This window comes from Alnus glutinosa, chromosome 8 (assembly GCF_958979055.1).
Source record: "Alnus glutinosa chromosome 8, dhAlnGlut1.1, whole genome shotgun sequence".
Classification (NCBI taxonomy): Eukaryota; Viridiplantae; Streptophyta; class Magnoliopsida; order Fagales; family Betulaceae; genus Alnus; species Alnus glutinosa.
Genome location: NC_084893.1, coordinates 241,915 through 254,920, shown reverse-complemented (window position 1 = coordinate 254,920; position 13,006 = coordinate 241,915). Strand labels below are relative to the sequence as shown.

General features: G+C 38.9%; 2 protein-coding genes and 1 long non-coding RNA gene across 3 annotated transcripts; 2 read left to right on the top strand and 1 right to left on the bottom strand.

Annotated features, from left to right (window-relative positions):
- Window position 1: 1 nt before the first annotated feature.
- On the top strand, window positions 2-2,932 carry LOC133874516 (APO protein 3, mitochondrial). Its single transcript, XM_062312352.1, has 2 exons — window positions 2-574; window positions 1,441-2,932. The coding sequence occupies exons 1-2, from the start codon at window positions 198-200 to the stop codon at window positions 2,333-2,335; spliced, it is 1,272 nt and encodes a 423-aa protein (XP_062168336.1). The 5' UTR covers window positions 2-197; the 3' UTR covers window positions 2,336-2,932.
- A 442-nt stretch (window positions 2,933-3,374) lies between these two features.
- LOC133875189 (uncharacterized) lies at window positions 3,375-4,476 on the bottom strand. Its single transcript, XR_009901436.1, has 2 exons — window positions 4,313-4,476; window positions 3,375-3,827 (listed from the first exon to the last, which is right to left on the bottom strand). It is a non-coding gene; the product is annotated as an uncharacterized LOC133875189 (long non-coding RNA).
- Window positions 4,477-4,579: 103 nt separating this feature from the next.
- Window positions 4,580-10,351, top strand: LOC133875188 (uncharacterized). Its single transcript, XM_062313223.1, has 7 exons — window positions 4,580-5,032; window positions 5,653-6,037; window positions 6,185-6,341; window positions 6,574-6,618; window positions 7,472-7,637; window positions 8,419-8,789; window positions 9,521-10,351. The coding sequence occupies exons 1-7, from the start codon at window positions 4,793-4,795 to the stop codon at window positions 9,837-9,839; spliced, it is 1,683 nt and encodes a 560-aa protein (XP_062169207.1). The 5' UTR covers window positions 4,580-4,792; the 3' UTR covers window positions 9,840-10,351.
- Window positions 10,352-13,006: the final 2,655 nt, after the last annotated feature.

Genomic DNA, 13,006 nt, shown 5'->3' with positions numbered 1-13,006 from the left:
TCCTTTTGGAATATATATATAGAACATTCCAAACAAGACAACCCTGTTATTCTGGGCCTTTGCTAAATGCGACCCAGTTAAACTAGGCCCATGTCCCAGAAAAAAGGTACTACAAGTACCAGGTACCTAGGCAGTAGAAGCAGAACGCATGACGGTGTTCCTAACATTTTCCCGGCAACCAAACAGAACAGAAACAGATGAAGAAGAGGATACTATTATCAGAAATTTGTATTCTAAAGAAGAGACTGCATTGCCGATTTAATAAAAGCCTGAGTTTATCATCGGAGAGAATCCCAGGTGACGATGATCCGCTGTACGCGGACGTGCCAAAGCCCCGGCGTAAGAAGGCAGAGAGGAAGCCGTATCCGACGCCAATGAAGGTTCTGATCGCGAGGGCGAAGGAGGAGACAGCAGCCCGAAAGGCCCAGCCCTGTCGCATGCTCGAAGACCCACCTGACAATGGGTTATTGGTTCCCGAGCTTGTCGAGGTCGCCCACCGAGTCTACCGAGCCCGACGTTCTCTTCTCTTTGGTCTTTCGAAACTTGTACAACCCATTCCTCTTCAACGCTGCAGGTACCACGTAACATTAAGCTTTTAGTTTTTATTACTCAAAATCTGGTATTTTTGTTTTTTCGTTTTCAATTTTCTGTTCATATTGATATGGGTATGAGCTGGTTTGCATATAAACCCCAATTGGCTTCGTGGGTGCTCACTGGAATGTACTTACAGTAATCGAACTCTTAGATTCAGCCAAAAATGCCCAAATATTCGTTTTTTGTCCATACGAAACCCCAAAGTATTTAAATCTGATCAAAAGCATTAACCAATTGGTTCTATTATTTGATATGATGGTGCTTATAACAAAGCAAGTTTTTCTTTGGTGTTAACTTAAAAAGATGATATCCCCATGTTGTCCTTATGAAAGGAAACAAAGATTGTAATGTTGTTGAAGCTTTTTCCTGATTGTTTCTACTCTCCGCCTGTAAAACTTACAAGTAAACCAGATATAGAGATGGCAACTAAGGTTGCTATTTCCATTATTTTATAATTTTAAGACCACAACGGATCTATGATACGATCATATTTTTACAATATAATGGTATACAATGTCAATGGCTCTCAATGAATACAAAATAGGATTTATGGTTACACAAACCGTTGAGGATAGTTCTAGTACCCTATGAAAGTAAGTTTCATACAAAGTAGGATGGAAACATTGGAACTATTATTGGAAGACAAGTTAAAAACAAGGAGGATTAACTGAATGAATCATTTTAAGTTATCTGGGGCATGGATAACAGTCCACTATCTTTGCGCTACTTCTCTTTTGTATGTTGTTCTTCTTGTCCTCTGTTGAAGTTCTCAACTAAATATTATCATTGTATTGCTTTTCTCTAGAGTGTAACGAGTTTTTGTCTTTTGCCTTCTGTTTTCTTCAGCTACTGCTCGGAGGTTCACATTGGCCATGTTGGTCATGAAATCCGAACCTGCACTGGCCCCAAGGGTGGTTTTCGGAGTGCTACTCATGTTTGGAGGAAGGGTGGAGTTCAGGACGTAATTTTTTCCCCCAAATCCTTTCATCTTTATGATCGTGTTGGGAAACCGAGGATTGTGCATGATGAAAGGTATAGTGTGCCGCGAATCCCTGCCATTGTAGAGCTTTGTATACAAGCTGGTCTTGACCTTGAAAAGTTACCTACGAGGAGAAGAACGAAACCCGTGTATAGTATTGAAGGAAGAATTGTAGATTTTGAGTCGGTGACGGAGAAGGATGGACTGGGGAGGAGGAACTTGTATCTAAAGAATGTTGATATTGTAGTAGATTCCAAATTTGGTACCAACACTGAGATGGCAACAACTTCAGTTTTGGAAAATGCTAGTGATCTTCTGGATCAATCGAATGACGGGGAAGGGAAGAATTTAAGGGATTTAAGCATCCGAACACTGGACTCATGGTTTGAGATGATATCAGGGGCAAAGAAGATGATGGAGAAGTACAACGTGATGACTTGTGGATATTGTCCTGAGGTTCAGGTGGGTCCAAAGGGGCACAAAGTGAGGATGTGCAAGGCGTCAAAGCACCAGTCTCGTAAAGGTTTGCATGCATGGCAAGAAGCAACGATAGATGATCTTGTGGGTCCCAATTATGTTTGGCACGTTAGGGATCTGAATGCACCTGCTTTGGATAACAACCTGAAGAGGTATTATGGTAAAGCTCCAGCTGTGGTGGAGCTGTGTGTGCAAGCAGGTGCACCTGCTCCAGATCAATATAGGAGTATGATGAGATTAGATGTGGTTCCTCCTGCTCGTGATGAAGTTGATCTTGTTGCTTGAGATGGTGATTCTTGATGCAGATGGTCTGCAGATGTTGAGATGAAGTTGATCTTGTTGCTTGAGATGGTGATTCTTTTATGCAGATGCTAAGCTGAGATTCAGATCTCCTGAATTTACCCATCAGTCTGTATTTCTGTGTACCACTTGGTTTACTGTGTGTTGCTTTGGGTAAGTTTGGTCCCTATGCCCTCATATTGATTCCCAGGGCCCTCACAATTGTGGTTCCTTGAGCTTGCCAAGTAGAAACAGAGGTAAAACAGACGACCACTGGAGACAGACAATCATGGCCCTGGTTCAGAAGAAACCATATCTTAATTAAGTAGGCAGCCTAGCAGGGCAACAGGAAGAAGCATTTGTGGTTTTATGGAAGCGTCTTATTGGGAAGCATTTCTGTTGGTGTACTTCCCTTTACCAATTTTTAAGTGGTTTAGAACTAGAAGTGCCCTTCCCTCAGCTCCCTTTAAGCTCCCGAATTGTTTTTGTAATGAAACAAAGTCACAAAGAGATGTACAGAAACCAAAAAAGATGACCATGATCTTGTACCTAATTTTCACTTTTGTTGCTCTGGAATTTGAAATCCATGTAGTTGTTTCTGTATATGTATGTATTGTATTGTATGTCTTGAAGTGGTCATTTCTGATTCCTTGCATTTGCAGCATTGGGAATAAAAGAAATTAAAGTATCATATAAAATTAGATATTCATGATCAATTTGCAATTCAAGGCAAAGACAGGGAAGCAATCTCATCTTGGATGGCTAACGGTTATGCCTGTTTATATTATCTTTTTTTTTTTTTGAACAGTAAACTTCACCTTCATTGCTTGATAAAAGTCCCAAAAGGGATTACACAAGATTTCAAGAGACCAAAAGGTCTACATAAATACAACAGAAGGTGTTAACACCGCCCTAAAGGCGGAAACACAGGCCGAAGGCCATGGCAGTGAGTAGAGATAAAGAATCTCTACCCACAAAGTCAGGGGAAACCCCGACTTAAAGCAGCTATCAATTACAACAGTCTAATATTATATGAACATACAAATTGGACCTCACAATACAATGAAGCACAACCCAACTAAAGATAAGAGGCCTGGTCTAACATAAAGCCACCTAAAAGCCCATACAATATTAGCCCATTGCAAAGATACACTGTGAAAAGACAAAGAATATACAATCCAAAACAAAAAACTCCACTGCCATCGCCGGAAAGGGCCAGTCACTGCCTGAGTCGGTGCGTGCGACACACGCGCCATATCCCGAGACTCCAGCAACACCCAACCACCACAGACCACCACCAAACAGCCACAAGAAAGGTCGGAGGAGCGAAGCACAGCCCTCACGCGCCAAACCAGGAACCAAGTTCCCAGTGCGTGCAGGCCACGCGCCGGTCAGGGAATAACGACGCGACCTCCGATTGTGACAATCGGACTAGAGGACGACGGCGGAAGCAGCTGCGGAGTGCGTGACAGGATAACACCGGTGGAAACGCACAGATCTGGCACTCAAAATAAAACAGAAAAAACACAGCCAGAGAAAACGAAAACCACCGAGGATTCAAGAAAACAACCGGAACCAATCCAACAACACACAGGAAGTTTCATGCCGAAAAACAGAAAAGAAAAACCAAAGAAAGTAGAAAAAAAAAAAACTTCCCAACCCCGAAGAGTCGGAAGAACAACAACACCATCGAAACCAAGTTCGGGGGAACTAAACTCCCTACCCTAATGGTAGGGAAAAAAATCAACCCCACTGGTGAAGCCAGGGAGGGACAAAAACCTCCAAAGCAAGAGCTTGGAGGACAAATGGTTAATTTTTTTGTTTCTAAGTAATTGCGTCTAGTTGGGTGAATGATTGATCAGATTACATGGTGCAACCCGTTCCTCATCAATGCCCAAACTACCCAAAATCAATCAATCAATCAAACCATAAATTTGTTTTGAGTACAAGGGCATTATATAGACTGCTGAACTGTATCTTTACCTAATTGCATTGTTAAGTAGTAATAAGTTAATGGATTGGGATGGGTTGAATTGCTTGCCCGGATTGCAGCGTGCTAATGTTTGAGAGAGGCTTTCAATGGAACTCGCTTGAACCATGTTCTAAGGCAGCTCGAAACCTACTTGGCGCGTGTGCCCCACCGGCTTGTCTGCCCAATTGGACAACAATTTAGGTATACAATTGCAGAGATCCAGATCTCCAGCATTTATTATGTATCCGAATTGAAGGCAATTGTGGGAAGACCGAACTCCGAAGACTCCCTCTAAAGCCCATATGCCCGACTGCCCAGTCACTTGCCCAAGCAAATGGCCTCATAAAAAAGGCACTCGCAATCGTCCATAAAAAGACACATACAATTGTTTGCCCTATTTACACTGGGACATGCTAACAATTCGGGCAGTTCTGTCATGTCCTGTGCAGCCTCATTGTCTTCCCTAGAAACGGGAAAAAGGTGGAAGACCAATGAGCGCGCCTCCTCTCCCGGCTCTGAAGAAGCCGAAGGTGGAGACCAATGATGATAATCAACCAGAGCTGCTATCGACAACAACCACCACAAAGAAAATGGACGATAACTACCCCGACTACAACAGCAACGACATCGACAGCAGACAAGAGCAAGAAGAGGCACTAGTCGCCCTGATCGAGCACCGTACCAACGAAGTCAAACATCTTGGGCAGCGCATCGCCTATTACAATTCTCAGGTTGCCTCGTTTATATTACTTGAACATGTCCTATTATCACTCATTGATTCTCCTAACCTCAAATTTTGATTTTGTTTTTCTAGAATGCTATTTGGGTTTTATGTGATTGTCTGCTTATTGATGCTGTGATGTTATAGGATGCGTGGTATTGGTTTTTGGATTTTCCACCCACTCTTATTGCTCAAAAGTGATTCTTTCTTCTAAACTTTGAATAGATTTCCCGAAATCGGTTTTAATTCTGAAACAGTCCCTCAGAGCTACATCGAACAAGTATCATATCATTGGGAGCGATCTTTGAGTACAGAAGTTTTGTTCTTGAGCTTTTAATAATTAGTCTGGTGAAAAAGAAAAACTGTATCGATGTTGGGTTTTGTAGATTATATGGATTAAATTCAACATAGGTGGCTGTGGACTTATTTCAATCATCCCATGTTTTGTGTACCGGTGCTTATCATTTGGGTTTCAGTATTGCTTTGTGAATTGCGTGGGAGGCAAACTGCTTTCGGGAAAATTTATGTCTGATTCTGACCTTTTTTTGGTTCTAGTTATATTTTCCTTGTAATTCTGAAACCTACTCATGGAAATTATGCACTAATTATTTCTTTGAAAAAGGTGAGCAGCTTGAGGAAGCAGAGAAGAGGTTGCATGATTCTCAATCCAAATTAGCTCGCCTTCGAAGCCAAAGTAAAGCTGTGGCATCTAAAGCTTCTTTGGAGAATGGAGTGAAAAATGTGAAGGTGGAGCGGAGATCAACTAGTCCTATCCCTATAAATGAAGCTTCTTCTAGAAACCTGCCTCAATCTAAGCCAGCACTTTTAATTCCTGCTGTAAATCCAAAAATTCCTCAGGTGATAAAATCTTCAAATGGTTCTGGTACTCAAGCCAGTCCATCAGTTTCCACTCAATCTAATAGTCCTATGAAAGTAAAAGGGAACAAACCTTCTAGAGTTTCTTCTCAGCTGGAAGTTGTTGAAATTGAGGATAAAGGAACAAAAAGAAAGTTTGGTGAGATTTGCTTGTTTAATAGCCTTGCATGATTAGTTTTTCATGTTGTGATTGTGCATGTCTATAATTTTTTGCCTGACATGTTATTCAGTTCCTCCAATACAAGATACCTTTTAGGATTCATTGAACTTTTATTTTGTATTTCAGAACAGAAAGAACACAAAGAATTGATTCCATTGATCCGCAGAAATTCTTCCCCGTGCATAATCCGCTGCCATGCAAGCACTCACATTTCCAGTCAACACAAGAGAAAGTTGAGATGTCTTGCGTTGTGTCCAGTGAATGATCAGCTTTTTGTGACCAGGTAATTAATGTATTACTAGATCGATGAAATAAATATTTCACTTATTAAGTGAAAATTGGATTTTCATGCCATGGCATGAATTTTGCGATATTTGTAAAATATATCATGGTACTTTTTTTGTACTATCCTTTATTCTGTAATTACATAACAAAGTTTTGGTGTCAATGAACTGTTATCTTTCCTTAAGTTTCTACAGAATCTGACTATTGGGAGTGTTTTGAAATATATACAGTGCTTTGGATGGATTCGTCAATTTGTGGCAAGTTCAGTCCAGGGGGTAAGTTTTAAACTTTTGTCTGACTGCATTTATCTTCACTCGATTGTATCTCGTGTGAGTTGTCAATTATAAAGTGAGTATTATAACACATGATGTTATACAGATTTATCCATAAAGCAACCTGGTGGAATCTGAACACTTTTCTTATGATAAGTTAAATGATGTAGAGCATCTAGATGCATTGCGAAGGTGTCTTAGGTAGTCCATTCATTACCATATGGTGCCATTGTCTAAGAATGGGACGTACACTTCCTGATTTCCAATGTATTGTTCAAGCTTTGAATTTTGAGATACCTTGTACTTGTTGTTCAATTTACATTCTTTTGGTGAGCGAAGGGTTGGACGGACAGGGAATGACTTTGGAGAATGTGTGCAGTTGCTATTCATTGGCTTATGGGGTAAACAACAAAAGTTTTGATAAATTCAAGATCACCAAACATAGCATTATGTCTCCACAGACACATTCTCTTTTTTCTTTTTTTTGTACATATAACCTTTTTACTAACATGTAGAGGTATCTAGTTGGACGGATTATTAGTGTTATTATCTTTCTGATGATTGGACATGGAGCTTTAGTGCCTGCGAATGATACTAGGTAAAACAATTCCTTGGTTATTCATATAGGTTTAGTCTCCCTCCATGACCACTTGGTTATTCAAAGTAGGGAATTGGATATTTGGTCCACCACACAGAACCTCATTTTCTATGCCTTTAAGCAATGTTAGAATTATATAAATCTTATTTCCATTTGTACCACTTATATGCAGCTTCAATTTCTAGTTTCAAGTGTCATGATATAAAGTCCTTCAGCTGGTGTTTTGGTCCCTTTTTTTTTTTTTGTCTTGAATTGCAGGTCAAATGCCTCTCTACTTAGCTCTACTGATTGTGTATCCCCAAAGCAGAGGAGATGGCCAGAAGATATAGCCTGGCACCCACAGGGAAACAGCCTATTTTCTGTTTACAGTGCTGATGGTGGAGATTCTCAGATATCAGTTCTTAATCTAAATAAGACACAAGGGGTACGAGTTATGCTTGAGATTAATTTTTGTAATAAATATAGTAGTGCCACTTAGATATAATTAAAATTTATATGAATATGCTTGGTGGAACTAGCATACCCTGTGTCCTTAACCATATGTACACTAGCATCCAACTTTCATTGCAAAGTAGGTTCCTTTCTTTTCTCAACCAGTAAATAGGAGGCAAAGAGCTGCAAGGAATGCTAGATATGGTAGTAATTCTAGATCACATGGAAGAATCCCCCTCGCCCCCCACGTTTTGCAATGAAATCAGTAAACAAGATCTTATGTATTATTTATTTATTGTTGAAATAACCACAGAAAGTGCTGTGTTGATAAACAAATTTTTGATCTAGGAGAAGGAAATATAATTTTTCTTTTGTAGCATAGTAGAAATATACAATCACCCATTCCATTAATATGTACAAACATACGCCTGGTGGAACTGGCATACCCTGTGTCCTCAACCATATGTGCACGAGCATTCAACTTCCATTGCAAAGTAGGTTCCTTTCTTTTCCCAACCAGTAAATAGGAGGCAAAGAGCTGCAAAGAATGCTAGATATGGTAGTAATTCTAGATCACAGGGGATAAATATAATTTTTCTTTAGTAGCATAGTAGAAATATACAATCACCCATTCCATTAATATGTATATACATACGCATGGTGGAACTGGCATACCCTCTGTCCTCAACCATATGTACACGAGCATTCAACTTTCATTGCAGTAGGTTCCTTTTCTTTTCTCACCCTGGTTTTAAATGTTTGTGTATTGACAGAGAACTCGTGTAACTTTCTTGGAGGATAAGCCTCATGTTAAGGGTATTATTAACAGCATAGCGTTCATGCCCTGGGAAGATGCCCTTTTTGTCACCGGCGGTAGTGATCATGCCGTTATACTTTGGAATGAGAAAGATGGGGAGAATTCATGGAAACCAAAGGCGTTGCACAGGAATATGCATTCATCTGCTGTTATGGGAGTTGCAGGGATGCAGCAAAAGCAGATTGTTCTGTCTACTGGGGCTGACAAGCGAATTATTGGGTTTGATGCACAAGAAGGAAGAGCACATTTCAAGCATCTAATAGAAAGTAAATGCATGAGTGTCCTGCCAAATCCATGTGACTTCAATTTATTCATGGTTCAGATGGGGTAAGAAAAATTTCATGACCAGTAGAATCATTGTCAATTTAGAAATAATCTCAGCCTCATTTGGTATTTTGTTAGCAAAAAAAAAAATAAAATTCACCTATTAAATAGGAGGCAAAGAGCTGCAAAGAATGCTAGATATGGTAGCAATTCTAGATCACAAGGAAGAATGCAACCCCTCCCCCAGGGGCACGCGTGGAAAGCCATTTGAATTTGGAGTGGCAGAATGTTAAGCTGTCAACGGCATTTTTTGTAGTTAAATCAGTGAACAAGATCTTATTTATTTATTTATTTATTGTTGAAATAACCTCGGGAAAATTAGGAAATGCTATGTTGATCAGCAATATATATTTAGGAAATATAAATTTTCTTTAGGAGCATAATAGAAATACGAGCTAAAGAAGAGAGCAAATAATGGCATTGAATATTATATTATTATTACTATCATTTTCAAAACCAACTTGAATTGCATGTATAGTGGATTCCGGCATGCTGCTCAAGTGAACATAAAACAAGGCCTGCAACTGAACCATGTTTGGTTCAGATGTATAATGTGAATCAGTTCCCCAGAAATTTGAGTTTAGTTGTGTAATTGTAAATTTGAGGCGAGTTGTATCATTGTATGATCCAGAGGTTTGAAATGTAGAATTTATTGTCTATAGTATCAATCGTGTTCTTTTGCTCATTCTGTATTTTCTGGTTGAAAGTTTAATATTAACATGTCTTATATGCAGAACTCCTGGGAGGCAGCTCCGATTGTTTGATATCAGATTGAGACAGACAGAAATCCATGGTTTTGGGTGGAAGCAAGAAAGTAGTGAGTCTCAGTCGGCACTGATAAATCAGGCTTGGTCTCCTGATGGTTTATACATAACATCTGGTTCAGCAGACCCCATGATTCACATCTTTGATATCAGGTATACTGCTAACAAGCCTTCCCAGTCAATAAAAGCCCATCAGAAACGTGTCTTCAAAGCGGAATGGCTCCACTCTGTCCCACTTCTCATTTCCATATCTTCTGATCTCAACATTGGATTGCACAAGATCACTTAAATCCTCCATCCTGGCGTTTACATATATGTCCATAAGAAGAATTTTATACCGCACTCCTCATGTGGCTTTGGCACTGAAGTTCCCTAGCTTCTTCTTGAGTGGAAAAACTTTTTTGAGGTCCATTTTTGCACAATTAAGCAAAAGTTGCTGTTGGTATGGCGGGAAAAGATGCAAGCTTTGGGCTTTGATATTTTGATCTGGTGGTGGCCATTTATGATCTTATGGCACCCCTGCCATTGAGTCGAGCTAGTAGTGTATGGCTCATGATAATCGGTTACAATTTTTTTTTTTTTTTTTGGGAGGGAAAATGTAGTGCAAAATGTAGTGCAACTTGTTTTATGTGTTCCAATGTTCGTTTTGTCCACAATCTGATGCTGAATTCTGTTTGGTTCACTTTCACGTTTATTCTAAGAGAGTGAATCGTAATTGTTGGAGACAGAAAATGGCTTGAAAACTTTGTAATTAGACTAAACTTCACGAAGTAATGTTATTTCACCTTGTTTTTTGCTCCATCTTTCCATATTTTGTCGGTTCAGATGCTATTTTATGTAAATATATATATCACCCGAACTAGCATGATGAAGATGCATATGATGAATTATAGCCCAGTGAAGGAAGCACAGAAGAATAGATATGGCTTGCTGCATACGAAACCCAGGAAGAGATGAGTGGGGGAGGGAGAAATGCAACACTGGTTTTCAGTTTCACTTGCAATTTCGAAAGGATTGGATGGACAATACAATTGGACATGATGGGTGATGAATTTGCCACTTTTGGTGCCCCCCGTTGGTTATTATTTTTGAGGCTAGTATAGCCTGTACAGGCCTATTCTTAACGTGAATGGGCTTGGATATTTACTCTTTTGAGTCTTGATATTGGGGTGGACCTGGACCAACATTGACTCTATCAAATCATGCCCACAAAGACTTGAAGTCAACCTGCTTGCGGGTGGATATTTTGAAAGGAAACATCTTCTTTATGTCATTTTAACTATTTTTTTTTTTTTTTTTTTCATTTTAAAAAATTACTATTACATCTGTGGGGCCATATAAAAGACCTACACAGATGCTATAGTAATTTTTAAAAGTGAGAATAGAAGAAAAACATAAAGAAGAAATGAATCATTTCTCTTTTGAAAGAACCGAAAATATATTGGAAAGCTATAGTTTGAAGTGGCCGGATTTGCATTTGCTGCAGGATCAGATAATATTTCCTATTTTCAAAACCATTTAAGTCATGCGTCTCCATGGTCTGAGGCTTGCCGGTAATGTGATGGGACTTAGTTGCACCCATGCACGTCTCCCACACCACCATCCACTCCTTTTAGTGGGGTTGACCTCATATGCCTTTGTGCCCGTGGACTCCATGACATTTGTAAGACATCAAATCTAATCTTCCATTTGCTTCCGGCCACTGATATGGAGTCATGCATGGACCTCTTTAATTTGTGAGACATCCTAATCTCTCAAATACGGGTCTCAGAGATTCCTAACAATTTTGTCCTCCAAACTCCCCAAAATAGTGAATATTATATTTTCCCGCTTTAAACCGACTCTAATCTCTCATCAAATAACAAACAAAATTACACAATCAGGTACTCAAGTTATTTGGAATAAAGGTGTCCTTTCTTCCATGGGTATGAATGGAATGGAAGCCTCTAAAACCATCTTTCCAACGCCAATGTGGGGTGCAAATTGACATTAGGGTTACAGGGTAAAATGGGTGAATTATTACGGTGTCCTTTTAAGAGGGAAGTAGCAGCACTTCGCCGCTGGGACCCCAGTCCATGCCACTTAGCAGCAGACAGAGAAGCCTTTTGCTTTAGTTTGCAACTTTGCATGTCAGCTTGGGGTCCCAAAATCTTTTTGCTATCCTTTAATGTTGTCTATCTACTAAGTGTGTTCCAGCAGGAAATGCTTCACGTTTCATATAGCTAGCTAGCTAGCTAGTGTCCCGGTTGAAAATTATTTTCTGAAAATTTAAGTTTTCTTTAATTTTAATATTTCAATTTTTCTTTTTATTTTTTTAATTATTTTTTTTGTCTCACATTGAAAAGTTATGAGTTTTTTTTTTTTTTTTTATGTACTTTATAAACATTTATCTTGCTCTTATACTAGATTAGATTTTGAATACACATATGCTAGTTGTATCAGCCAGTCCAAACACTGGCCGTCGCACGCACGCGCGTCGCTTTAGACACACTTAGCACGTGATCGTCTACATTCTCTAACATATTAATATTCGTCTTACTATCCAAGCTAGAAGTCAATAAATTTTTCCTACAAATCTTATTTTACTTTAATTTATGTAATTTCACATCTTTATTTCTAACATCCCCCACAACAAAGAAAACTATATGACGCCCATGATTACGATTTACGACCCATATTTTCCAAGCTATATCAGCATTTTGTTTTTCCCATTTATTCATCATTATCTTCCCTGCACTCTTGTTTTCTCCATCTATTTTATTTTCTGTACGTTCGAGTCAAAACACATTATTAACAAACAGCCCGAAACACTCTTTCAAAATACGTATTTTACCCGTAAAACAAGTTTAAAAAAATAAAAAAATAAATGACAACGTCGGGATAATCCTGTCGAAATACGATGACAAAACACCCCGCTTGATGGGGCTGATCTAGGAATGGAATTTTATGGGCACGCTTTAACGTTAATACGTTAATAGGAGACCAATTATTGATTTCGTAGCAGACACGCATTGCGGAGGTCACACACACACAGACACAGCAAACATTTATCAGCACTCCACTTTCATTTGATTCCACTATAAATTTTGAACCGATCCGAGCCGGATTTGGATTGACATTATAATGACTTAAGAGAAAAGCGTTAATTACGTGTGTATTATTACTCTCAAATGACTAGTTAATAAAATTTAATTTCATTTAATAACTAAGTAATGTGAGATTTAATACTCATAATTATTTTTATAAACCACATGTTATGAGACATGGCGGTGTCCATTTTAACCTTTGTTTTGAAATAAAAAAAATAATGTTATACAATATACACACCTTTATCTTGCTTTTATCTCATTATACTGGAGTTGCAGTGTTTTAAGTCTAATAGTCATTTGATATATATTTTTAATTATTGTTAATCCAAATGTTATTGGACGATGCTATGTCAGCAGCATTTTTCAA